At 50.5% G+C, this 27666-nt stretch overlaps 2 protein-coding genes across 2 annotated transcripts in view; one reads left to right on the plus strand and one right to left on the minus strand.

Annotated features, from left to right (window-relative positions):
• Window positions 1–13016, plus strand: part of USP35 (ubiquitin specific peptidase 35) — a 52870-nt gene extending 39854 nt beyond the window's left edge. Inside the window, exons 8-11 of the mRNA XM_041729684.1 lie at window positions 7887–7980; window positions 8892–8998; window positions 9530–10790; window positions 11647–13016. Of these exons, the coding sequence (XP_041585618.1) occupies window positions 7887–7980; window positions 8892–8998; window positions 9530–10790; window positions 11647–11814 (1630 nt within the window). The 3' untranslated portion in view covers window positions 11815–13016. The remainder of the gene's footprint in view (window positions 1–7886; window positions 7981–8891; window positions 8999–9529; window positions 10791–11646) is intronic.
• A 538-nt stretch (window positions 13017–13554) lies between these two features.
• The window catches only part of GAB2 (GRB2 associated binding protein 2), a 192864-nt gene continuing 178752 nt past the window's right edge, over window positions 13555–27666 (minus strand). The window contains exons 4-10 of the mRNA XM_041730373.1: window positions 23261–23853; window positions 21920–22014; window positions 20583–20847; window positions 19219–19309; window positions 18884–18986; window positions 17304–17429; window positions 13555–16708 (exon numbers count right to left, since the gene is read on the minus strand). Of these exons, the coding sequence (XP_041586307.1) occupies window positions 16565–16708; window positions 17304–17429; window positions 18884–18986; window positions 19219–19309; window positions 20583–20847; window positions 21920–22014; window positions 23261–23853 (1417 nt within the window). The 3' untranslated portion in view covers window positions 13555–16564. The remainder of the gene's footprint in view (window positions 16709–17303; window positions 17430–18883; window positions 18987–19218; window positions 19310–20582; window positions 20848–21919; window positions 22015–23260; window positions 23854–27666) is intronic.

A 27666-nucleotide genomic window follows, 5' to 3' on the forward strand; every position in this document is an offset into this window, starting at 1 on the left:
CATGCAGATATTACTATTTATTCTAATTCTGGAATTTTTATAGAGATTTCATTGAATCTATAGATTGCTTTGGGTAGTATCTAGGAAATTTTAACAGTTTTCTTCCAATCCATGAGCACTGAATATCTTTCCATTTATTTGTGTCTTCTGTTTTTCATCAGTGTCCTATAGCTTTTAGGATACAGGTTTTTTACCTCCTTGGTTGAATTTATTCCTAGGTATTACATATTTTTTGATACACATTTTTTTTTAAAGATTTTTATTTATTTATTCATAGAGACACAGAGAGAGAATGAGAGGCAGAGACACAGGCTGAGGGAGAAGCAGGCTCCATGCAGGGAGCCTGACGTGGGACTCGATCCAGGGTCTCCAGGATCATGCCCTGGGCTGCAGGCGGCACTAAACTGCTGCACCACCAGGGCTGCCCTTGATACACATTTTAAAAAAGATTTTATTTATTTGAGAGACAGAGTGCATGCATGTGCATGAGTGAAAGAAGGCACTGAGGTAGAGAATATCCAAGTAGATTCCTGCTTAGTGCAGAGCCTGGCGCAGGACTTGATCTCACAACCCATGAGGTCAGGACCTGAGCCGAAACCAAGAGTTGGTCACTTATCCAGCTAAGCCACCCAGGCACCCCCTTTTTGATACACTTATAAATGGGATTATTTTCTTGATGCTTCTTTTTGACATTTGTGTTTAGAAACGTGGTAGATTTCTGTATTTTAATTTTTTGCGTAGCTTTACTGAATTCATGTATTCTAACAGTTTTTGGTGGAGTTGCTAGAGTTTTTTATATGTAGTATCACATCCTCTGCAAATGACAGCTTTACTTCTTTCCAATTTGTATGCTTTTTGTTTGTTTTCCTGTCTAGTTGCTGTGCCAGGACTTCTAGTATTGTGTTGAGTAAAAGTGGGGATTTTGAGTATCCTTATCTTGTTTCTTAGAGGAAAAACTTTAAGCATTTCACCACTGAGTATGATGTCAGCTATGGGTTTGTCATATGTGGCTTTTATTATGTTGAGATTTTTTTCATAAATGGATATTGAATTTTGTCAAAATCTTTTTCAGTGTTGAGATTATCATCCGAAATTTACATTTAGTCAGAGTGATGTATCATTTTAATGGATCATGTATCCTAATGGATCATGTATCCTGGAATCTCTGGAATAAACCCCACTTGGCCATGGTATATGATCCTTTCAATGCATTGTTGAACTCAGTTTGCTAATGTTTTGTTGAGAAATTTTGCATCTGTATTCATCAGGAATATTGGCCCGTAACTTTCTTTTTTGTGTGTGGTGGTGGTCTTTTCTGGTTTTGGTATCAGCGTAATGCTGGCTTCATAAAATGAATTTGGAAGCTTTCCCTCCTCTTCAGTTTTTTGGAAGAACTTGAAAAGGCTAGACATTGAATTTTAATATTCTTTTGAGTTTTTTGGTGGAATTCACCAATGAAGTGTCTGGTCCTGGACTTCAGTTTTTTGGGACTTTTTTGATTACTGATTCCGTCTCCTTACTCTAGTCATCAGTATATTTAGATTTTCTATTTCTTCATGATTCCATCTAGGAATAATGTAAATTTCTAGGAATTTATCCATTTCAAAAAAAAAAAAAAGGAATTTATCCATTTCTTTTGGGTTGCCCAATTTGTTTTAATAGTTCATAGTAGTATCCTATGATCATTTGTATTTCTATCAATTGTAACTTTTTCATTTTTTATTTTATTTGAGCCCTCTTTTTTTTTTTTTTTAGTGTAGCTAAAGGTTTGTCAGTTTTGTTTTCAAAGAACCAGCTCTGTTTCATTGATCATTTCTGTTGCACTTTAAGTTTCTATTTCATTTATTTATGTACTGATTTATATTATTTCCTTTTTTAAAAAACTGTGGGCTTTTTTCTTTTTCTAGGTCCTTAAGGTGTTAAGTTAAATGGTTTGAGATTTATTTCTACTTATTTCTTGAGGTAGTAGGCCTGTATTGCTCTGAGCTTCCCCCTTAGAACTTATTTTGCTACATCTCCTTGATTTTGGTGTGTTGTATTTGTTTTAATTTATCTCTAGGTTTTTTTTTTTTTTTAAGATTTTATTTATTCACGAGAGACATAGAAAGAGAGAGGCAGAGATATAGGCAGAGGGAGAAGGCTTCATGCAGGGAGCCTGATATGGGACTTGATCCTGGGTCTCCAGGATCACGCCCTGAGCCGAAGGCAGATTCTTAACCACTGAGCCACCCAGGCGTCCCTATCTCTAGGTACTTTTAAAATGTCTTCTTTGATTTCTTCTATGATGTAGTAGTTGTTTGGTTTTAATACATTGTTTAATCTCCACATATTTGTGGTTTTTCCCATTTTCCTTCTTGTAAATGATTTCTGGCTTTATACCATTGTGGTTCGGAGATGATGCTTGGTATGCTTTCAGTCTTCCTGAATTTATTTATTTATTTATTTTTCTTCCTGAATTTATTGAGACTTCTTTTGTGGCCTAAAGTGTGATAGATCCTGCAAATATTACCATGTGCATTTGAGAAGAATGTATATTCTTCTGTTTTTTGGATGGAATATTCTGTATTTATCTGTTAAATTCATCTGGTCTAATGCATTGTTGAAGGCTGATGTTTCCTTATTGATTTTCTGTCTGGATGATTGATCCATTGATGTAAGTAAAGTGCTAAAATCCCTTACTATTGTATTGTTCTCATTTTCTCCCATTAAGTGTGTTAATATTTGCTTTATATATTCTGGTGCTCCTATTTTAGGTGCATAGATATCTATAAATATTACATCTTCTTACTGGATCAACCGTTCTATCACTATGTAGTGCCGTTCTTTTTTTTTTTTTTTTTTTTTTTTAAAGATTTTATGTATTTATTCATGAGAGACAGAGAGGCAGAGGCAGAAGGAGAAGCAGGCTCGATGCGGGGAGCCTAATGTGGTGGGACTTGATCCTGGGACTGTGGGATCACACCCTGAGCCAAAGGCAGATGCTCAACCACTGAGCCACCCACCCAGGCATCCATGTCTTTTATTATAGTTCTTGTTATAAATTCCATTTTGTTTGATGTGAGTACACTTTCACCAGCTTTCTTTTATTTACATTTGAATGGAATATCTTTTTTTTCTTTATGCCTTCACTTTTAGTCTGTATGTCTTTACTTCTAAAGTGAGTCTCTTGTAGGCAGTATATGGATGCAAATTGTTTTTTTATCTGTTCAGCCACACTTTTGATTGAAGAATTTAGTCCATTTACATTTGAAGTAATTATTAAGAGGTATGTATTGCCATTTTGTTAATTGTTTTCTTTTTTTTAATTTTTAAAATATTTTGTTTATTATTTATGAGAGACACAGAGAGAAGGGCAGAGATACAGGTAGAAGGAGAAGCAGGCTCCATGCAGGGAGCCCGATGTGGGACTCGATCCCGGGTCTCCAGGATCACGCCCTGGGCTGAAGGTGGTGCTAAACCACTGAGCCACCCGGGCTGCCCTGTTAATTGTTTTCTGCCTGTGTGTGTAGTTCTTCTTTTTCTCTCTCTCTTTTGGTTTTATGACTTTTTAAAATAGTATGTTAGATTCCTGCTTCATTTTCTTTGGGTATTTACTCTAAGTTTTGGTTTGTGGTTACTGTGATATTTACAGACATCATCCTATTTATATAATAACATTTTTAAAATATTTTATTTATTTATTCATGACAGACACAGAAAGAGAGGGAGGCAGAGACACAGGCAGAGGGAGAAGCAGGCTCCATGCAGGGGGCTGACGTGGGACTGGATCCTGGCTCTCCAATATCACACCCCAGGCTGAAGGCGGCGCTAAATCGCTGGGCCACTGGGGCTGCCCATAACATTGTTTTTAAGTTGGTAGCAACTAATGGCTGAAGACATTTAAAGAGTACATTTTTACTCCCTCCCTAGTTTCATGTTTTTGCTTTTTGAGACTGAGCAAGCTAGAGGGCACATGTGTGCAAACAAAGGTGGGGTGGGAAGGGAGAGGAAGAGGGTGAGAATCTTCAGCTCTGTGACTTCTGCTTGGTACCTTCTTACCACCCTATTTTTTTGTTGTTACTGAATTTCTCACTGTGTTCATCCAGTTGGCCTCCACCTGTCCTCCCCCAAGTTTGGTGAAAATCTTTATACTCTTCATTTGAATTCTTTATCAGGTAGATTACTTATCTCCATATCTTTTTTTTTTAATTTTTATTTATTTATGATAGTCACAGAGAGAGAGAGAGAGAGAGGCAGAGACACATAGGCAGAGGGAGAAGCAGGCTCCATGCATCGGGAGCCCGATGTGGGATTCGATCCCGGGTCTCCAGGATTGTGCCCTGGGCCAAAGGCAGGCGCCAAACCGCTGCGCCACCCAGGGATCCCTCTCCATATCTTTAAGGTCTTTTTCTGAGGTTTTGTCTTGTTCTTTTGTTTGGAGCACTGTTCTGTATCCTCATTTTGCTGGACTCTCTCTGTGTTTCTACGCATTAGACAGAACAGCCACCTCTCTGTCTTTAAAGTGTGGCCTTTTGTAGGTAGTGATTCTTATTCACCCTTGTCCTAGTTCTTGGTGTCTCTTGAACTTCTGTGATTTTTCTAAATGACCTGCTTTATTTTTTGTATGCCCCTATTGCTATGGCCCTATAGGATCATGTGCCAAGATCTGTCAGTGATCCAAGGGGATGGATCTCATTTAAAATAAAAATCTCATTTAAAATAACATTTTAGGGATCCCTGGGTGGCGCAGCGGTTTGGCGCCTGCCTTTGGCCCGGGGTTAAAGACTTTTTAAGCTTCTATAAAAGATAAAAAAGAGCTACTAGGAAAGATGTCAGGGACCCCATCCAGTCATGAAGCATAGTCAAGGAAGGTTTTCTGGAAGAAGTTTCAGGTGATGGGAAACCAGACTCTCAGGCAATAGCTTTTCAAGTATGTGAATATATTTGGTCCTGTGTTGCTACAATAGTAATCCTTGCTGGCCTCTAGACTAGATCTGGAGGTGTCCCCTGGACAGCAGTTTTAAAAATCAGGGTGCCAGACAAGTGTATATGCTCCTTTCTGGGAAGCTTCATCCAGCTGGAGTGAGGCAAAGGATGTGTGCCAGGATCCTGTCTCCTTGCTTCTGTTTCCTGAGAGTGCTTTCTTTAGCCTCTAGACAGGTGGGAAACCGGAAGCCTGTCCCTCAGGCTGGTGCTTTGGGCTAAGTATTTGGTCTTTTTCACAGGAAGAATTGGGTTGTGTTTCAGTCTGTTGTCTGTGCAGTGCACTGGGAGTGGTAGCCTGACAAGAGCTGTCTTTCTGTCTGTTACCTCTCTGTGGAGCTCACTAACACCAGCCCTCTCAGGCTGCCAGAGCCAATCACATCGAGGAGTATCTGCTGCATGGACCCACTTGCTTTAATTTAGCAAGGCAGCCAGGGAGTGTAGGGGTTGCACTTGTGTGCTGACTTCAGAAAGAGACCAGAAAAATGTCATGACTGCATATACCCTTGGGCTTCAGCAGTGCAGTGGGAGAGTGTCTCATCTGTCTACACGTACCAGCTTTGGGAGGTAGGGGACTGTTGCAGCCACCCGCACTAGGAGATTTTTAGCTAGGGAGCCAGAGAACTCCGTGAAGATACGTGCTTCTCTATGTCTCCGCCAGGGTCAGAATGTTGCCACCACCTGTGCTCTCCGCAGCAAATGCCATGATCCTGCTTGTTCCTCTCTGTCCTAGCTAGGTGGCAGAGGTATGAGGACCTCCATCACCAGGGAGCTTCTCAGCTCTGCCCTGCTCCTGGTGTCTCCAGATCAGCAAATACATTTATCTGACCTACAGTTTAGGCACTTTGCAAACTACTGTTTTTTGACTGGATCCCGAGCCAAACCCTCCAAGGGGGGAAGCTCAGTTTATTAGAGCCCCTGGGGACCCCTGGTTTTCCCAGTCACATGTTCGAGGCTCATCTCTGTCCAGTGCAGATCCCAGGGTCTGGGGTGCCAGATGTGAGGCATCAATTCTTCCATCCCCTGGCAGAAGGACCTGTCTAGTGAACACCCTCCCTGCTGAGTGTCTTTGCCCTTGGGGTGGGTTTTTTTTTGCCAGACCCTCTCTCTGCCCCTCCTAGCCATCTCTGGGTGGTCCTTCTATCCTTTGTTGTGGAAAAGCAGTGCCTTTATTTTTCAGGTCTTTTTCAGAGGGAACTGATCCATAGGTAGCTGTAGATTGGGTGTGTCGGGAGTTCTGGATCTTACTGTGCCACCAACCTGGATCCTCACTCCCCCTATATTTGGCTCATTTTTAAATTGATTGTTGGTTTTCTTATTGTTGAGTTTTAAGGATTCTTTGTATATTTTGGGTAACCTTCCTTTATGGATGGGGTCTTTTGCAAATATTTTTTCCTAGTCTCTGGCTTGTCTTTTAATTCTCAGGATATTTTATCTCCCAGAACAGAAGATTTTATTGTTAAGGAAACCCAGCTTATCAATTATTTTCACAGATTTTCTCTTTGGTGTTATATCTAAAAAGGTATCACCATACCAGAGGTTCAGAGGTCATTGAGGTTTTCTCCTGTGTTGCCTTCTGAAAATTTTATAATTCTACATTTTATATTTAGCTCTCTGATCCATTTTGAGTTAATTTTTTTGTGATGAGTGTGAGGTGTGTCTAGGTGTATGTGTTTTTAATGTGGATGTCCAAATGTTTCAGCACCATTTGTTGATGATACTGTCTTTTGCTTCATTGTTTTGCCTTTGCTCCTTTGTCAAAGGTCAGTTGACTATATTTTTGGGGTTGACTATTTCTGGGCTCTCTGTTATATTCTATTGATCCACTTTACTCTTCTTTCATCAACACCATACTTAGACAGCTTTTTTAGAAAGTAACAGTGCAGGTACTCTTTGCCGTGGCTTATGGTGTGACCTCAAGTAGGTTTCTCGTCTCTGAGCTTCAGGTCCAGGAAGGGGAGGTTGGAGCTAATCTTTAGCACTTCCTAATGTGTGTGCTTCTCAGACCTGGTGAAGGTCTAGTTATTCCAGTTGATAGTCTGCTGCAGACTGTTAAATTTTGTGAAATATAGTCAAACGACTTATCAGAAGAATGACCAAGTGTTTATATGGTCATAGTGAGGTCAGAGTGCTGTACATGTTCTGGACTGCTCACTTGTTCCTGAACCTAAACTTTGTGACAGATGGCTAGGTAGACCACATTTTGGTAATGCTGTTCTTTGCCGTGGGCTCAGGTTGGAAAGATGCCTGACTTGGCCCTGCAGAGCTGCTTGTGAGAACAGGAGCTAAGGTGAGGCCTGGGAAGAATTAGCTTGTTCCAAGCAACACGGGTGTCAGCAGGGGCTCCTTCCTGTCTCTCACAGGATCAGACCCCATTGCTGGGAGCCAGTCTGTCCCTGCCATGTCCTCTTTGTTCAGCACATTCTTCACACTGACCCCTGCCTCCCTCATTCAAAGGCAAGGGAACCACTCTGGGTTGGCTGTAGGGCCATGGTGCGGGGGCCCTGAGAATAGACTTGGAGGGTCAAGGTTGGAGCAAGGCCTGCTGCTCCGAGTGGGTCTGAACACCATTTCCCAGGGAAAGAAGAGATGGGTATGAATGGCTGCAGTGGCTGGTGATGTTGATAGACGCGTACATGCCAGAGAGTTCCAGCCTTAAAATTTGGAGATTGTGGGACCTCAGCATGTTTGAATCTTTGAATCTTAGAGTCATGGGCTGTCTGAACTGGAATGAACTGCAGGGGTCACTTCATTGTCCAGGCTGTGTTCCCCTGTTCTTCTTCCCTGGCCTTTGGCCCAGGCTTGAGCTTTAAGTGGCCGTTCTGCCTTTAGGCTGGATGCTCTCGTTGCCTGTGCTGTGGGTGAGTAAAGAGGCTCCTTGGATGCCCTTGGCTTACCCTGGATGCTTTTGCTTTATTTTGAAGCTTCAGACACTGTGTACTCCGATTGACTGAGAACAACTCACAGCCTCTTATGACCAAGCTGCAGTGGCTCTTTGCCTTCCTGGAGCATAGCCAGGTGAGTGCAAGGGAAGTTGGGGTCTGAGGACAGGAGGCTCTGGTCTGGCACCCTTCCATTCCCAGGGATCTGTCTGCATCTGGCTATAGGGCCCTCCTTCCTGGTGTAAGGAAGCTCCAAGTTGGGGCTGGCATGGGTTCATGGCTGATTTAGTGCCTTATGGGCTGGGAGAGGGTATATCTCCTTGAGTCCCCTCTGTGTCCCGATGCCCAGATCTCTCCCGTCAGTGATTTACACCCTTGCATTAGGTGTTGCTTTGCTCATCTGTCATTTTTGAGCACTTGCATTGCTCGACACCCTGAGGGCTTTGTTTGTTTTGTTCAATGTCTCTGCCCTCATGGAACCTAAAACCCTTGGCCACCGAGTATTATGCAAGGCCCCGTGGGGGCCACGGAGATGAGTAAGCAGCAGTTCTTGCCTTCATGGAGCTCATAGTCTGGTGGGAAGGTGGATCTGCAGATAACAATTGTAATGCTTGAACAGAGGGAAATGCAGTGTTGTGTGCGTGCAGGGGAGGGGAAAGCTGATTATGATGGGGGTGGGAACACCTCATGGAACAGGTATCCATGCATCTGGGTCTTGAGTTCTTTAAGCTTTTGAGGAGGAAAGGTGTTCTAGGCAGAGGATATGGCAATGAATAAGAGCCTGGAAAGAAATGGGAGGTGTGTTGGGGAAGAGCAGATTCTAGAGGATGGATTCATCTTCATGAACCTAATGCCAGGCTCATGGGCTACATGGACTTGGTGGGATAAGATGGGTCAGGGACAACTAGGAGGGTGAGGATGTTAGGGAAGACACTAGGAAGCGTGGGACAGACAGTCCCCAGATACCCTCTGGCGTAGCATGCAGCAGAGCTGGTTAGTGAGTGGCCCTCTGCTCCTGACCCTGCCTCTCACCTGCCTTGGTTCTAGCGGCCTGCCATCTCTCCAGAAAACTTCCTTTCTGCATCCTGGACACCCTGGTTCAGCCCCGGCACCCAGCAGGACTGCTCAGAGTACCTGAAGTACCTGCTGGATCGGTAAGGGAGGTCAGACCCAGCTCTGTGGGGGGGCTTCAGAGCTGGACAGGGGCTCCTGTGAGAAAGCTCATCTGTCTGGCTGTATTGCCTCTCCCTGGAAAGCATTTGGGAAAGGCACGGAGATGTGTGTCATGAGGGGTAGGCAGGGGCTGCATGTGAGGGAAGTCCCGGAGATCCTGATCTGCGCCGTGACTGGGGAGGGGTTAGTGCATGTGTACCCATGTGCTGTGCTTACCTGAGTGTGCATGTGTGCACGTTCAGCACAGCTCTGGGGGCACGTGCATGTAGATAGGGCGCATCTTCACGTGGCAGGGTTGTGTGCCTGCACGAAGGTGGTATGTGGCACGTGTGTTTGGCTTGTGAGTGCATTTGCATGGACATCATTTTGCACATGTATGTGTAGACTGTATGCATACCCACACACACACGGGTGAAGGTGTGGCCCCCATATAAGATAGATGGCACCATCAGGCCTGAGCACTGGGAATGGATCCGTGCATATGTGTGAAGGCCCTGTGCTCTCTGCTCCAGGCTACACGAAGAGGAGAAAACTGGGACAAGGATCTGCCAAAAGCTCAAGCAGTCCAGCTCACCCTCCCCTCCCGAGGAGCCTCCCAGCCCCAGTCCCACCTCTGTGGAGAAGATGTTCGGAGGCAAGATCGTGACTCGGATACGCTGTCTCCGCTGCCTCAATGTCTCCTCTAGAGAGGAGGCCTTCACAGACCTGTCCCTTGCATTCCCCCCTACTGAGCGCTGTCGCCGCCGCCGCCTGGGCTCAGTGATGCTCCCTGCAGAGGATGTCGGGGTCCAGGACCCCCCCCCACCATCCCAAGCCCAGGTTCCAAGCAGGGTGGGTCCTCGGAGGCAAAGGAAACATTGTGTCACAGGGGATGCCCCTGCTACTGTCCTGGACATTGAAAGCCTGGGCCCCCAGGGACCTGGGACACAGAGCAGTGGGGAGGAGAAGGTGGAGAGGGAGGAGGAAGCACAGGAGGAGGAAAGGACCCGGGAGGAGGAGGAGGAGGAAGAGGAGAAGAAGGAAAAAGAGAAGGAGAAGGAGGAGGAGGAGGAAGAAAAGGCAGAGAAGGAGAAAGAGGTCGAGACCACGAAGGAGAAAGAAGAGGACAGCTCGGGGCTGGGGTCCCACCGGGGTGCCGCCCCCGCCGCAGAGGGCTCCCGCTCTGTCCTGGACCTGGTCAACTATTTCCTTTCCCCCGAGAGGCTGACGGCGGAGAACCGCTACTACTGCGAGCCCTGTGCCTCGCTGCAGGATGCCGAGAAGGCGGTGGAGCTGAGCCAGGGGCCACGCTACCTCATCCTGACCCTGCTGCGCTTCTCCTTTGACCTGCGCACCATGCGGCGTCGCAAGATCCTGGACGACGTCTCCATCCCCTTGCTGCTGCGCCTGCCGCTGGCAGGGGGCCGCGGCCAGGCCTATGACCTCTGCAGCGTGGTCGTGCACTCGGGAGTGTCCTCCGAGAGCGGCCACTACTACTGCTATGCCCGTGAGGGCGCTGCCCGCCCGGCCCCCTCTCTGGGCGCTGCCGACAGGCCCGAGCCTGAGAACCAGTGGTATCTGTTCAACGACACTCGGGTGTCCTTCTCCTCCTTCGAGTCTGTCAGCAACGTCACCTCCTTCTTCCCCAAGGACACGGCCTATGTGCTTTTTTACCGGCAGCGGCCTGGGGAGGTGCCCGAGGCTGAGCCCAGCTCCCCCAGAGGCCGGACGGAGCCCACCCTCCACAAAGACTTGATGGAGGCCATTTCCAAAGACAACATCCTGTACCTGCAGGTGAGCGGACCCACTGGGCCTCTCAGTGATCTCCCGGGGCGGGGGGCTGTCCAGGCCTGCGCAGCCGCCGGCTTAGCGCTGAGCTAGCAACTCTGTGTCTGTCTCCTCCTCGTTCTGCTACCCTTTCACTGGCCACTTCATGCTGGGACTGTTGGTGGACTAGACAGACGTAACCCTTACTGCAGAGGAACAGACGTTCCGTAATTACCAGTTGTTCATTAATACTTGTCCTGAGTGTGTGAAGGGGCACCATGGGGTTGGGTGGTGAAGTCCGGGCTTCCAGCGGGACCCAGGGGCCCCCCCTGCCCAGAACCTCCTCTCTGACCTGCAGCGTAGTCACACCAGGACCGTGGACAGCAGTGCCTGGAGTTGGCGTGTGTGGGGGGACACCAGGCCTGCTTTTTCATTTCTGCTGGGCTGTCCAGGCAGAGGTGGGGCTGCGGATAAGGAGCCTCTGTGAGGCTGGCCTGAGGGGCAGTGAGCTGCACAGCCGTGTCAGGACACCAGAGTGGCCCCTGTGTGGTGTGGTGTGATCCTTGTAGTCCCTGCCCCTCCTGCTCCCTGGTGCCACGTCAGGCCCTTGTCAGTTATTAAGTCTTTCGAGGGGCTGGGAGTTTCTATGGGAAGAATGAGCTTGAAGAGTAGATACGAGGTAGAAGGATGGGTGCACCCCAGCCATCCTCCCATGGGCTGGCACACCCAGAGGGCAGAAGCTGTGGCTCCTCTGTGCCATGGGAGACGCTCAGAAATGCTGTGCTGGGTGGCACTGGGGTGGGGGTGCGGGCCAGCGAAGGGAAGACTCTGGTTTCAGAGCCTGAATTTTAAGCTTCCTTCCCCACCCACATGTGTGTTCTAGGAGCAGGAGAAGGAGGCACGAAGCAGGGCGGCCTACATCTCTGCACTCCCCGCGTCCCCGCACTGGGGCAGGGGCTTCGACGAAGACAAGGATGAGGACGAAGGCTCTCCGGGCGGCTGCAATCCCGCAGGTGGCAACGGTGGTGACTTCCACAGACTGGTCTTCTAACATGGAGCCTGCCCCAGCCTGCTCCCACCCGTGGGGGTGCCCCCGCCAGCCTCAGGGGAGGCCCTAACCCTTTCCTTCTGGGGCCTGGGTGGGGACTGAGGCAGAGGCACTTTGCCCAGTGGGGTCTGAGGGGGGCTGTGGAGGCAGGTCCAGCCCTGAAGACAGGCCTTTCCAAGGGCAGGATAGGTGGAGAGGAAGCTTCTGGGATGCCGGCCCTCAGCCTGAAGGGTGTGCAGAGACTCAGATTCAGAGGTGAGAGCCGAGCCAAGCCGCTGACACTGGGATCAGCCCCATTAAGATTTTACACCCAAGTGTCCTGGTCAACTTGAAGCAGCTTCCACGGACACTCTCTGGGCCTTGTCCCCTGTGTTCCCCCACTGGCTACCTGACGGGGTGGAACTCCACAGCTCTAGTGTTTTGCCATCAAGTAGCATTTCCCTCCTAGCTCCTTTCAGACAATCCTGTTGCTCTCTAGTAGAAAAAGCAGAGCAGGATCTGGGGCCTGTGTGTCAGATGTGTGGCCACCTTCTGGGCTCTCTGAAGGGGTTTCAGAGGTACCTGCACCCTCGGTACTTCGAGAGGAGAGTAGGTGGGAAGCAGCCTGGCCGGGATCAGATACTGTCAATGCAGAGAGGGGAGGACAGCCCCCCCACACACCGCGGGAGACCCTTAATCCTCAAACCCCATCTCCCCTCGCCTGCCTCAGTGCCTGAGATGCCACCATTTGCACCCCCTTTCTGGTTAAGATAGAGACTCCTTATTTTACTGCGAATATGTTTGTGTTTCTCATGAAGCCATTGTCCGTCCTGAGGAAAGCTGGCTGGCTCAGCTCATCAGTTGGCATTAGAGCGGTGGCCCAGTGGCCGGTGGGGGTGGTTTGGTGAGGAGCAGATACTGACCTCATTGTGCCCTGACACTGCTGTACCCTTCTACATGGAGAGAAGAGACTCAGGGTCTCAACCGGAAATAAAAATAGGTTCTCCGAAGCTTTTAAAGAGGTCATTCTTCCTGCCTCAGTGGCTGTGAGGTCAGCCATGCCCTCTGTTTCTTGCCGTGTCTGGACAGTGAGGCGGGTACACCCCATGTTAAAGGTGAGGACTGGGAGGACCCAGAGGGCAGAGCACTCTCATTCTGAGAGGCAGGCGCCCAGGCTCAGGGCTGCCCGATGGGAGAGTGTCAGGGGGACTCCCCAGAACTGGATACCGGCGCTCCCACATTCCTTCTTTCTGCCCTGGGAGAACCTGGCCGGGGTGTGGCCCCTCCTGGGACAGACTTGGGCAGGAAGCAACCCCCCTGGGCGCCATCCCATGGCTGGAGCTTGTGAGGCACCAAGCCTGTACATCTGGGGGAGCAAAGCAGGTGGGGGGCAGGCAGCAAGGCAGTGGTGTTGGGCCGGGGGCTGCAAGGGCTGCCGGCCCGGGCTGTAGGGGGAGGAGTTGGGTTTCGGCCCAACTGTCACAGACCCTGTCCAGCTCAGCTCTCTACACCCCGCGTGCCTTCTAAGATGAATGGGCAGAAGGTACAATTTCTACATCCTATATCAGGAACACAAATCCCGAGGTAAGGGGGATCCACCCTTGCTCCCAGTGGGGAGAAGAGCCTGGTTACTTCCTATTAAAATGAAAGGGCACAGCCTGGGGCCCTGCCGGAAGTGCGTGTTTAAGCCCATGTGAATGTGCAGGTGGGTTCCCCGCCCACCCCAGCCCCTTAGACGACAGAGGCTCCAGCAGCCTTCTCTGGTCACTTCTAATGGACTTTATTGTTGTCCCGCTCCGACACCACAGTAAAAAGGGACCTGCAAGCTCCAGGCCTGTACCATGTGTCACCACAGCAAAAACAGGACCCACTGCAACACGTTCCCACCCCCACCCCAGACCTACTCACAGGATAAATACATGTTACAAATTTTTTTTTAAAAGAAAACAGAATAAATTAATAACTTAAGTGATTAGGCACCAACAGTGATTTGAAAAATTAAATGTCAATTTTAAATGGTATCACAGGGCGAGAACCTAAGACTGGGCTGCTGGCCCATTTTCTCCCCGACATATAGACAATTCTGTGCGAAAGGATGCTAGATTTCAAGACACGTATAACCAACACACAAGAATACACACCACCAACTATCACATGACAGCCTGACTCTCAAGGGGGCCCCCCCAGCGGGCAGGCAGAGACCTTGGAAGGTCCCACAATGTCGGCCCCCTCACAATGTGAGGAGGAGGGAGCTTCAGCGCTCAGGTGCCCGCCCCCCGCCCCCCCACAGGTTGCAGACAAAGTGCTAACTTGCCTCTGTCCTGTCTGCATCCAGAGCTCTTGTCAAGGGGGGGGGGTGGGGGGACCAGCCAGGGCTTGGGGCCAGCCCTTGTTCCACTCACTCCAGAATGGGAAGGGTTGTGCTTCTTGAAGGGTTTCAAAAAGTCAGGCTCGGGGAGGGGACTGGGTTAACTAATGCTCTGGGTGCTGCCCATCCCTGGTGAGCCAGACCCTCAGGAGAGAGGGACTTCTGCCCACCAGCTCAGCCTCCGCACGGAGGCCGCAGAGCCCACCTAACCCCCCTTTCACAGGTGTTGGCTCCTGCGGGCCCAGGCACCGTGAGTCCTCACAGGAGCCACGTCGGCTGGGAAGGCAGCCCTGGTCTGGGGTTTCTGCCCCTGCCAGGCCACCAGGGAGCGGGGGGGACCTTGATCAGTTTTTAAAACTGACCTGACCACCGAGTAGTTTGAAGCCTGTGAGCCTGTCTCTACCTCTAATAGGCCAGTTTCCTCGCGCTTCCTTCCACCTCCACCCTAAGTGCTTGGGAGCTGCAGGAATCAAAAGCTGGAACGAGACCTCCTTGGACGTTAGATTTGAACACACTTTCTAAAGACTCCAACCAGTTTCATTCACCTTGTGGAACTTTCAAGAAGTGCGGACACTCTCGGGGTGTACTGGGGCTGGGGGTGGCACCAAAGCTTGGCCCCAGAGACCCTTCCGAGAGGGCCTTAAAGGGACATGATGTCGACCACTGCCCTCAGCCCCAGTCCTTCCTCCACTGGACCCCAGCCCGCTCTCCTTCCCTGGAAAACCACTCCATCTTCCTGCCTCTAAGGCCTATCTCAGCATCTCCTTTCCCCAGACCCCACCTTCCCCTGATCTGCACCAACTTCCTAAGCAGCCTCACTTCCGGTCTCTCTCAGCCATCACCAACATCCCATGCCCCTACCTTCTCAAGTGCACGGGCACACGGATTAATTACTAATTAATTTCCGTGTTCCCAGAACGGGGCCCCGGCAGCCACTACTAAATGCTGGTTGAGTTGAGCTCAGCTGATTGCGAGAGGGCTACTGTCGAGAAAATCATCTCTGCCAGAGTGCGGCTTTGGAGATGACATGGCCAGGTGTGTGCTCTGAGGAGCCCAAAGGCGAGCTGTAGTCCCCTCCCTCAGACGTGCTGGGAAGGGTTTTTTTGGTTGAAGGATGGTGGTCTGTTCACCCCAGGGTTGGATGAAACCCCTGCAACCCTGGAGGATTTGGGCAAGAACCATCAACATAAGAGATTCGACCCCCCCCCCCCCCCCAGTACAAAGTGCCTGGTGGGGGAGGGCGCAGCTGAGGTGATGACCCTGCCCCAGATCTGAGTCCAACCAGGGAGCAGCAGATGTAAGATGAGCTGGGAAAACACGGTGGGCTCCTGGGAGCACACTCTTCCTGGCAGAAGCCCTGGCCCTCTCCCAATTCCACTGGGCCGCACTGCTTTCCCCGCCATCCCTCATGCTCACTGCTCCTTCACTTTCCCATCCAGCCTCCAGTCTGTAGCCCCAGGTGCCGCCAGGCCGCCTCCATGGTCTCTATCCTGCCTCCCGCCCATCGATTATCTGCCTGCCCCCCAGCTGCCTGTCTCGCAGACACGCACTTCCCGCACCCTCCGCACCACAGCCCTACAACCCTCCAGTCCACCTGCACTGCCTGCCCTCGGCACCCGCCTCCCGACTGCACCTACATCACCTAGCCCAGCCGCCTCTGGCGGGGTGCGCCCTGGAGGAGGGCCTGTATGCTCCATAGTTCTGGGGGCCCTGGTCACCCCCGCTCCTGGTTTGTGGGTACCCATCCCCCTCCTGCTTCTTTCAACCTCCAACAGCTACACTGTGATGGGAGGGGGGAGCACTGCCCAGATCGCCCGCCTTGTGCACCTGGGACCTCTTTCCTGTGTCCCTCAAGACCATCGCTAACCTTCTCAACTCCCATCTTCCAGGCCTTGCCTCTCCCCTACCAAGAATGCCAAGGAGGAATAAGTCCATGTCCACTTTGGTCTGCTGGTCCTGGGCTCCCTGGGTCAGCGAGACGACGTGGCATCTTCTGGGATTGAAGGAGAGGTAGCCCAGTAGCTGGAGGGAAGGGGGCCATGACGGGATGTTAGGTGTGGAATCTGGCTCAGAACCCCAGCCCCTCTCCACGCCTAGTAGGTATTCTGGTCTAAAGGACAGGAAGAGGCTGAAGGATGCTTTTTGGCAATAGCTCTAACTAAGGTGGGTAGAGGCATGGCCATTACTGATAAAAATCGAAGGTGGGCCCGAGTGGGCAGAGGGAGTCCTCAATCAGGCCCTCGCCTCTCAGGAGAAGGGTTCAGGGTCCCTGACATCAAGTGCTTTGAAGGCCAGAGTGGCAGAGTAGAGGGCGCAACGGGAGGGGAGAAGGGGGCGGGTAGATGGGAGGAGCCAGCTTTGGAGATGCTGCCTCCGGGCCCCTCCCCAGGCTCAGGGGCCACTGCGTCACAGCTTAGCGCCCTTGGAAGGTTCCGAGGACTGCCGCACATCTGTCCACTCCTGCATGGTGTTCTGCAGGGCCTGCGTTTTCTCTTTGTCCACCTGAACGTAGTCCACCTTCTCATCGGAAGTGACAGATGACGTGGATGGCTGAGGACAGAATGAGGAGGTGGCTGTGAGTTATCAGTAAGGTGGGGGGCAGGTGTGGGGGCTCTTTCTGAGCTGCCTCAGGAGCCTGTGTCCTGTTTCTGAAAGTGGCTATTAAAGCCCAAACTGCACCATCTTCCTGGCTTTGCAACAGCCTTGGTCAACTCCTGAGTTCCCAGCTCCAAGGGGACCCAGGCCTTCATCTCTGCCTCCACCCACCTCCCTGTGAAGGATTTGCTGGGTGCCAACAAGTGCCAGTCAGAGGGGAGCACTCGCAGTGCCCCGCTGTCTAGACTGGCCCAAAGGCAGTTGAGGCCCCTAGACAGTGATCTCGAAGAGAAGCTCAGGCCTGGGACAAGGGATTCCTGAGTCTCGGATCTGTCACTGATTCATTCTGTAACCCTGAGTGGGCCATGGCTCCTGGGGTAGCTCCATTTGCTCATTTGCACAAGGAGGAGGGACTGGCTGGGAAGGTCCGACAGACCTCGAGGCCTGTGCGTTGAGAGGAGGCATGTGAGCCCTGTAAGAACCACACTAACTGAAAAGTGGTCAAGCGGTACGAGGCCGAGTGCTCAGACACCCCCACCCCACCCCGTACCTTGCGGTGGGGGCTGGGGGAGCTTGGCTGGAAATCCAGGGCCAGGTAATCAACACTGCCCGTGCTCTTCTTCGGGGCTGGACTGTTGGTGCCACTGGGAATGGGAGACGCAGACACTGGATTTTGCTATGACAGAGGAGGGAAAAACCATTAGTACGTTTAGGAAACGGACTAACCCTTGGAAAAACAGACACTTCTGGGAGTGTGTTGGGCCACGGACTTCCAGGTTCTCATGAAACCCTTGTAACAATCCTGGGATGGAGGTAGGATTACTATTCTTGTTTTTTATTCTTATTTTTTAAAGCAAAAACTGTGGTTCAGAGAAGTGAGCTGACTTGCCTTGGGGTGTAGAGCCAGTGAGCAGGGATGGGAAACCAGATCTGTTTTCAGACTCCCAAACCTGTGGTGTCCTGCTGTACATTTCCGTTATGCCCGGTGCTGGAAAGTCTCGGTTGCACCAAACCTGCTTCTCTGCACCTCCCTTCCCTGGCCTCCAGTGGGGCAGTCACATGGAAGCACCTCTTCAAGGGATACACTCTAGGTCCTGTCTCCATCCAGGCATCAAGACCAACTTGTCTAGAATTTTCCAGCACTCCTATTCTGATGTGAATGGCAACAGTCCTATGTTCTGTTTTTCGGCTGCTTACTGTTGGGTTGGTTCCTTCTTTCATTATTGATGCAGCAACTACCAGGTGCTGGGCGGCTACTCCCTCTTCTTTTTCTTTCTTTTTTTATTTATTTATTCATGAGAGAGACAGGGAGAAAGAGAGAGGGGCAGAGACACAGGCAGAGGGAGAAGCAGGCTCCATGCAGGGTGCCCGACGTGGGATTTGATCCCTGGTCTCCAGGATCACACCCTGGGCTGCAGGCAGAGCTAAATTGCTGAGCCACTGGGCTGCCCAGCTACTCCCTTTTCAATGGAAATCTCAAGGAAGAAACTCATGTGCTGATTGTATTTATACCTCTCTCATGGCCTCTGCCACCGCGCGCTGTGTTACATGTGCCCCCACCACTGAGGACATAACTCAATAAATGCTTACACTCACATTCTTGCTTGTGGTCATGGGAATAGCACAGTAAGAAATGAAGAGGTCTTTTATAACTTTGAAGGCTGCTCTAATCATTCTCTATAGGCTCCCAGTGATGATTCTAAGGCACCCATCTAAGTGGCCCCCTGTGGTCCCCAGGGAAAGTCCAAACTCCCTAAGTCAGTATTTCGGGTCATTTGTGATCTGGATCCAGCCCAGCTTCCACCTGCAGCCCTAGCAAAATATGCCTCCTCCTCCTGTACATGCCCGCCTCCATCTGCCCCAGCCTGGTCTGACTGCCCATCCTGCCAGTGTGTCCCCACAGCACTGCCTCTCCACCATGTCACAGTCGTGAGAGGCAGGCCTCCATGGCCCTTTCCACCTGTGGCCTGCTTGGGGGCAGGGACCAGGTCTCCCTTGCCTCTGATGACAGCTCCACAGTGCTTGACCCACGTGTGTGTGAGAAGGATTGCAGAAGCAAAGGAATTACAACCAGTGGGGACCTGAGGTGGCCCCTGGGTGCTCTGGTGGGAGTCACACCTGTGGACTCACCATAGGGACGTAGTTCTCTTCGCTGTCTCCGGAGTCCGTGCTGGTGATGCTCTGGGTGGAGATGGGGCGGCAGTACTGGGAAGGGCTGCAGTTGAAGGTGTGGCTGTGGGGAGAGAAGACAGTGAACTCAGGCTCCTCACACCCGCCCTCGGAGCACCACTCTCCACTGTCAGATCTGATACGGGCCAGGTGCAGTCAATGCCTCCTCACAGACAAGGACACCAAGCACCAAGAGACCGCTCAGTTACTGACAGCATTCGTGTCAGGACGCAGCTCTCCCACCTCAGCCCTGACAACCCTGTTCCAAGCTCCCACTTCCCCACATGGACACTCACATGGCCCTAGACCAAGACTTGGTAACAGGTGACTTGAAGGGGAGCTCATCGATGACAGTGTTGTTTCTCAGGTCAAGTGGTGTTGGCTTTACTGGAGCAGGAAGAGAAAGTCAAATGCTCAGCCACAGATGATAATGCCCCCCCCCCCACACACACACGTAACACACAAGTATATTCATAGAGGCATTTGTATTCCCACTTTTACACAGGGAAACTGAGGTCTAGCAGGTTCTGTGATCTCTGCCTCTGTTGACAGGCTTTGATGTCACGGCTTCAGATTCTGAATGGTATGTTCTTTCCAAGCATTTTCTGGAATAATTGTATTTTCAGAATCCAAAATGGGGACACAGAGTCTGACAACAGATTGTTCTCCCAGATGTGTGACTATATATAAAAACAAGAGACGATAATTGAAGTGGAGAAGGTCACGATGCCTATCCCTGCCACTCCTGGACCAGGGCTGTTGAGCCTGCAGTGGAGGAAGATCAAGGCCCTAAAGGCTTCATTTCAAATTCAAATCTGAATTCTCTGTTGATCAGACCTAGGGGTCAGGGGTGCTCATCCTGCCTGATCACTCTACTTCTCCCTTTGAATTCCTGCCCCAGGCCCCGGCCCGCAGCCAGTCCCTAGGGAGGCCCAGCGGACCTGGAGTTCGAACTGCAGCACTGCTTCCTGGTCTAAGTGCAGGGGGCATGGGTCTAACTTTCCTGAACACCTACTGCGTGGCAGAGGCAGTGTCCTAGACGCTTTCTTCCTCAATAAACCCTAAATAAACCTATGCCCATTTCACAGGTTAAAAAACCTGAGAAACTGAAGTGATTTATCCAAGGTCCCACCCTAGGAGGTGCTGAGTAAGGATTCTAACACACAGGTACCTGGTTTGAGAGCTCACGCCTTTCTATCAGGGCGTAGCATACCTTCTAGTAGACCACTCTGTCCGTTCTGGCCCGGCCCCACTCTAAACTCACCCAGTGTCTTCCAGAAGCATGTTAGACCTCACAAGGCACGTTTAGACACATCATCTGTGTTCTTCAGTGCTCTGTGAGGCATCTGGTTTCTCAGATGAGAACCAAGGCTCAAACACAGAATGGTTTGCTTCTAATCCCGGGTGGCAGAGCCGGAACCTGACTATGTCCTGTCCTTCTGATGTCTACCTGCACTCCTGCCCATCCAGGCCACTCCAGCTGCCAGTCCCTAGGCTGCTTGGCCACTGGAGTGAATCTGAGTGTGCGTGCACGTGTGTGAGAGTTTGGGGTGCTTAGGCTCCAGAGGCTAACACTTCCCTGCAAGGAAAGTTCCCTACATGAATGCAAACAGTTCCTGTACCCCATCCAGACATGGGACAGGGGAAAGAGGAGACTTACCTTTCCGGTCAGGCTTGAGGTTGCGGTTGACAGGGGGTGGCTGGATCTCGCTCCCTCGGCTGGAGCCCCGGTGCATAGAAAGGGCTGTGGAGGGGTAGCTAAGTCCCTCAAAGTGATGGGGTCCTGGACTCATGGGGATGTAGACACTCTGGGAATTGTCACCTGCTCGCTCTGTGGCCAGCAGGGTGGAGGACCCCGGATTCATGGGCACGTAGTTGTCCTCAGAATTGGAGCTCTCTGAGCGGCCCACAACTGTTTTCCCTGGCTGGGAGGGAGAGGAGGAAATACAGCAGTAACTAACAAGCAGCAGGAAGGCGGGGAGAATCTGTATGCAGGGCGAGGAGAGTTATATCGGGGTCAGCTGCCCTGGGAAGCTACTAAGGCAGGCCCTGAGAAACCCAAGCAAGGAAGCACAGGGGGAGGCAGAGAGAAACAAGGTCTGTGGGTCCCTTCTAGTTTTGGTGATCCCTTGGGGCCCACCTGAAGTTTACAATAATCCTCTAGTATAAAATACCCCTGGTGGCTGGGCCCACAAGGATTTCTGGGGGCCTGACCAGGCTGGGGGTGGCACAGGCCACAGATGGCATGGGTTTGATTTAGGACCCGCACCTCACCTCAGGGGTTAGCATTAGTGGGTTGGCATCTGAAGCCTGAGCAGGGCAGGGAGCCCTGGAGAAGCCTCAGCCCTGGCTAGTGGGGTGGGCCAGCATGTTCCCCTAGTCCAGCTTTCAGGGTGATCACCAGCTGCAGGTGGACCTGCCACCAAGTTGTAGAATACAGTCACCGTGGCCACAGCCTTGCTCCAGCTCCTGCCCTGTCTGTCCACACATCCAAGGAAGCTGCCTCTGCTTTGGTTACCCAATTTTGGTCATCCCAGTAGGCGTGATGCCAGGCTCTAATTGGCTTGGAGAGCATGGTCAGCCCCTTGCAGAGGGCAGCCTGGGATTCTGAACGCAACCGGATTTCTGCCACCAAGACTGCCTCTGAGCACCGCCCCTACTGGGAGTCCCACACCGCGGCCCTCCTCCGGGTGGAGCCTCAGGGAGAAAGCATGCTGCCTCAGTTCCCCATCCCAGAGCCTGGGTCCTCTGCATTCTAGACCCGTTCGACTAACCTACCAACGTGGAGAGCCTTGTGGTCTAGCTCCCCTCTCTTCTTCACCCCAGACCCCAGTGGTATCTTACTTTCTGAAAACCCAACCCAGGCATCTGGACAGAGACCAGAAACTAGGCAGGGGCCTAAGAGGGAGATGCCATCACTCTGTACTTTTCACTCTCTGGGGTGTGACCTTTAACCACCTGGGCTGGCCTGAGGACCCCTGGCTCACCCCCACTCACCAGGAAAGCACTGACCGCATCACTCATGGACTCGGCAGACCGGCCGGCACTGTCTCCACCACGCTGGGGGTACTCATAGGACTCACAGGAAGAAGCTAGGAGAGAGGAGAGAAGATCCATGTGCTAATACTTCCCCAAACCCTCAGCAGTGTTGCTCAGGGTCTGATAGATACTCCAGAAGACGCTACTCTCAACCCCAACTGATAAAGTATTACTTTTATCACTTCATTCCTCAGTTTGAAACTTCCTCCCAGGCTCCTAGTTCTGCCTCCAGTGTTGGCATCTACGGAGGATCCCTCTGTAATTACTCTTCCCTTGTACCCCTCTCTCCTCTAACTCCTATGGCACTCAACGCCTGTCCCACTCATCCCTGCCAGAGCTTATACAAACACGACAGGAATACTGACACTTGACTAATTTACATATATTGGTTTTATTTTTCCAACTAGATGTGAGCTCTCTGAAGGGTAAGGACATGTTTCATGTATGTCGGTATCATTTCAATTCCAAAGCACAAGGTCACTGATCCAATAGTTGATGGACTGAAAGAGTACTGAGCCAAGACTCAGGTCCCAGGTCCCAGTCCCATCTCTGCCCCTGACTGACTCTGCAACCCTGAATATGTCTCTTAACCATGGGCCTCGTGTGAAATGGACACAACGAGGATCTCTCTGTCCCACCACACTCTCAGGGTCACTACATGACTTAGACAACAGAATGGGTAGGAGCAGACTTTGCGAGCTATACTGCACGAAGCAAGATGAAAGGAATTAATATTACTGTACTTTTTCATCAAACAGAGGAGGCTTATCAAGGTTGGAACTTGCTCAGGGGAAATTAGTGACAATAAATTTATACACTTCAGAGAGAAGTCCAGATTTAAGCCAAAGAGATTCATTTGTGGCTTAGAAAATATTTAGTAGCTTAAAATTTGTTTTAATAGTCTGCTAGTTCACATAGGTTTGGCTCCAGTTCGAACTGGTCCTCTCAGTTTATTTTTTCAGTCTTTGGTTTGATTTATATAAAAATGAATCAAATGCTAGGATTTGGACTTCCAAACCCATAAGAAGCTGTGTTGTGGTTAACCGAGAATATTCTTTCTCCCTGAGTAGAACAGCAATCCCTCTCAGGCTGGGTCTGCTACACTCTTGCACCGTGGGCATGTGCTGACAGCCTCCGGTGCTGGAGGACCAGCTAGTACCAGGTTTGGGTACCAGATGCCTCCGAGTATCAGTGACCCGGGTGGGCCTCACGTCTCCTTGGCATGGATGACCCAGGACTGGCAAATTACTGAGCGCTCCCAAGCTGCCCCTCAGGGTCACAGCTGGGGCTTATACCAACCTCGGTGCAGTCGGCTGTTGTCCATGGCTGGGAGGGTGTTGCGCCTGGGGATGGTGGCCGCGGCAGAGACAGATCTGCTGCTTTCGCTGATTGGAGGTCTCTGTTGAGGGCTGCCCCACCGAGGAGTTTCTGCCTGACTTGGCTTCGGAGGCCGGGGCGGGGGAGCTATGGCCGATTCCCCAGGAGTGGCCACCGCCATGGCATTGTGGTTCTTGTCCAGCGTGAATGTCCTAGGGATCTGGTAGGCTGAGAGTGGGGTGGCTGGCACTTCCATATTGTCCACCAGGAGGTCCCCGAACTCCCGACACAGGGTGTTGCTGGGTGTCTTGAAGGTGTATACATCCTCGTTATCTGTCTCCGAGCCGGTGAGGCTGCCCTTGGTGTGGCCGTGGGAGGCCAGGCTCCGGGGCAGGTCGTAGGTACTGTCTCTGAATTCCGTATTGTGCCGGCTCGGCTTGGGGAGGCTATAGAAGCCATGGACTTGACCACTGACCCCGTTGACACAGTGTCCGTTGCCCTGGGCAAGTTTCTGTACAGCTGTGTCACTCCTCATGAGAAAGGAGGCCCTGGTGCCCTGAGAGAAGCTGGCACTCCTGAGAGAGAGAAGAAGGGGAAGAAGGATGGAACAGGTTAGAGGGGGCCAGGACTGCCCACCCAGGGAGGCAAGCTGGCATGTTCAAAGCCCCATGTGGCTGGTTGGTGTAAAAAACCAGGCCAAGGAGGCCGGCAGGCCTGAGCTTTATCTTGGTTTACTAGCTGTGTGACATTGCACGAGCCACTTTCTCTTTCCGAGTTTTAGTTAATGCATTTGCAAAAACGGTGATAAAAAACATACTTTGAATGTTGTTTAGAAATGAGACTCCAGTATATCCAATATATAGATGTTCAATCAGTGTTAGCCTTTATCTTCCCTCACCCCCAGAGAGCTGTGATTAGCAGACGTTGCCCTCACCCCTCACCCCTCCATATAAACAAGCACAGCAGCCATAGCACCTGCCTGTTCGTTGCTCTAGGTACCACAGAATGTACACGTTTGTACATGAAGGCTGTGAGACAGCGGAAAGAACCTTTGAACTGGTGTCCCAAGCTAGCAACTGGCTCATTTTACCCGAGCGTCAGTTTCCCCACTGTAAAATAAATTAGCTACCAGCTGTGGATGTTGTAAGTTGTAAAGAGCTGTTCAAATGTAAACTATACATTTATTTTCTGTCTGGTATTATGGTTTGTTGAGACACAGGTAGCAGGGGGAAATATCTCTTTCCAGAAGACTAAAATTTTATAGGAAAAATATTTTCCTGTTTGGGGGCACGTGGGTGGCTAAGTGGTTGACCGTCTACCTTTGGCTCAAGGCGTGATCCCACATCGGGCTCCCTGCAGGGAGCCTGCTTCTCCCTCTGCCTATGTCTCTGCCTCTCTCTGTGCCTCTCATGAATAAATAAAATCTTTTAAAAAATGGTTTCCTGTTTGGGAACTATGTTATAGACAGAAAAAGTTTTGATTATTACTGTTTTAAAATGTAGATTTTTGGGAAATAAGGCAAGACTCAAGAGTAAAAAAAGACCCGGGACTGGAAGGATTTGTGTGAGCTCCATTACCACTACGAACATCTCTATGACCTTCACTCAGCCCCCACCAGAAGGCATGGCCTGATGGGACTCATTGGCTCTCTGGGGTTCATCTGGCTTTGAAGCTCCAGAAGTCACTGGCCTTATGAACGTGGTTTTCAAACTGGATTCTGTGTTGTGTGTAGGTAGGTGCTGTGGAAGGTGAGGTTCTGAGCAACTAAGGATGCAGATAAGCTTTTCTCTCTCTCACTTTATGAGTCTTCACAGGATTTCACCTGAGGAAAAAAAGAATCACTGTTCTAGAACAATCCTTTATAGTAGTGATTCTCAGCCTTCTGGAAACTATAAGCTTCTTCAAGAATCTGATGAAAAGTTCTTGGCACTTCTTACTAGTATGAGGCAAATCTTGTATACATACAAATTTTCATGCTGCAGCTGGGACAGGTGAGGAGCTTGTAGCCCCCTGAGGCCAATCTGTTGGAACTTCTGCCTTAAACAAGTTCTTTTAGCTCCTGGGGAGCTTGTTATTTATGGATGCGGCCACCAGATGGTGATAGAAAATAGGGCCCAGTAGTTTAGAAAGAGGAAGGGAAACAGGTGTCTAGACCAGGCTCTCTGGTAAACTTGCATTCTTGACCATTGGGGAGTTCCATTTCAGTTCCCAAACCTTCAGTGGCCCTCCTCTGTAGGCTTCTGTGTTCTTTCTCCTTTTCTTTTCTATTTCACACTCACAACCAAGCCAAGCACCACGGACCTAGATCCTTTAGATAATGGAGTGCTTGGGAAAAAGGATGGGAGAGCCAATGGCACATTTAAGGTTGGACATCTCCATGGAGACCTGTTCATTTAACAAATGTTTACTGATGTCCTATTTTCCATCTGGGCCAGGCACAATGGATAACACAGATGCCTCCTGCCCTGGGGGACATAGTGGTGGAGGAGATGACACACATACAAATCATGACAATCAAGTGGGTAAGTACTCAGCTCTTGACAGATTTATATGAACCCTCCCTGGCGGTGGTGGTACAGAATGTCACGGAAGGCTTCTTCAAAGATCTTACCTTTGAGTGAGTCTCAAAATTGGCCAGGCACAAGGCAAGAGGAGGGAAAACATGTTTTAGTTAGAGGAACAAAGAAGGGGCACAACACAGTGAGGGAAAGGGACTGCAAGCTGCTCGGGCTGGGTCCATTAGGACACAAGACTGAAGAGGGGGCGGTGGAGGGGCCAGGCTGGGGCTGCTGGGAGCTGGGGAGCGCCTGGAGGTCTTAAGGTGGGATGGGGAGAATAGTAACCTTAAACCCTGCTCAACGTTTCACGTTTCACGTAATTTTATTCAAACCTTAACCTGATTCAGGGATGAACTCATCCTCTTCTTGACTCTCCCTGTCTTGGGAATGCACCAGTCACTCAAGCCGGGAACCTGGGAGTTACCCACATTATAATCTTTCACTCGATAATCCTTTCAGGGCCTATTGAATCCATCCCAGTTGAGGTCCTCCTGGTTTTTCTTCTGCATAAATCAAAGGGCTGGTCCCTAGTCTGCCTACCACCCACCAGGACCTCTCTGATCCCCTCTACGTCCTACAGACATTTACTTTCCTGACTGGCCAGCTCACACTTTGTCAACACTGTCCCACTGCCTTTAGGCCTGAGCTGTATTCCGGCTCTAACTCACCTCCCCAATCTCTTGTCCCTGTTCCCCTCCCCATTCCTGGATCCACTCAGCCAAACTTCTCTTGTTCCCAGTGAGCCCCTTGCAGTTAAGCCTCCAGGCTCTCTGTCACATTGTTCATGCTGTCTGAAAGGCTTCCTACTTCAATGTGGCAAGCTCCTGCTCCTATTTGTCCTTCAAACTCAGCACAAAAGGTGTATCTTTTTTCTCCTTAAAGATTTTATTTGAGGGCAGCCCAGGTGGCTCAGTGGTTTAGCGCCGCCTTCAGCCCAGGGTGTGATCCTGGAGACCCAGAGTCCCTGCATGGAGCCTGCTTCTCCCTCTGCCTGTGTCTCTGCCTCTCTCTCTCTCATGAATAAATAAATAAAATCTAAAAAAAAAAAAAGATTTTGAGAGAGAGAGAGAGAATGTGAGCAGCGGGAGCAGCAGAGGGAGAAGCAGGCTCCGCACTGAGCAGGGAGCCCAACATGGGGCTTGATCCCAGTACCCTGAGATTGTGACCTGAGCCAAAGGCAGATGCTTAACCAACTGAGCCACCCAGGTACCCCAGCACATCTTCTAAAGCTGTTTCTCACCCTCCTCCACCTCCAAGCGTAATCAATCACTTGCTCAACTTGAAGCAGGGAGCAAGTGTTATCTGTGTCATATCCCACCAGCACTTGTCTTCCCGCCCAGACCGAGATTTCCTCCAGGAAAGACACTGTCTTATCACTGTTCTCTCCCTGGCACCTGGACTAGTGCTGTCACATGGAGAATGATGAATAAAGGTTTGTTGAGTGGACAAACAAATTAATGTATAAATAAATGAATAAATAAAGTGTCGGTGCTGCCATCCTGTTTCCTGAGCTTGGCCTATGCTCTGGTCAGTAGATTGAAATCCTTCCCCTTAGGGACCCACCAGCTCACATTCCGACGTCATGCTGCCCTGGCATCCTCCTCTTGAGCTCCCGGAGCTACTCACTCATCCCTAAATGTGTCCCACCTGGTCTTTGGCTGGACCTGTCTTATTTACCTTCCTCTGGAATGCTTCACTGAGGCATCAGAATTTTACACAAAATATCAAAAAAAGCCTTTTAGCTCCACAAAGTTGTTACAGGCCTCCTCCTTTCCCTTTGCTCCCACCGCAGGCTGTGCTTCCACCAAAACACTTGCTCTGCCTCGCGTT

Source organism: Vulpes lagopus, chromosome 15 (genome assembly GCF_018345385.1).
Source record: "Vulpes lagopus strain Blue_001 chromosome 15, ASM1834538v1, whole genome shotgun sequence".
Classification (NCBI taxonomy): Eukaryota; Metazoa; Chordata; class Mammalia; order Carnivora; family Canidae; genus Vulpes; species Vulpes lagopus.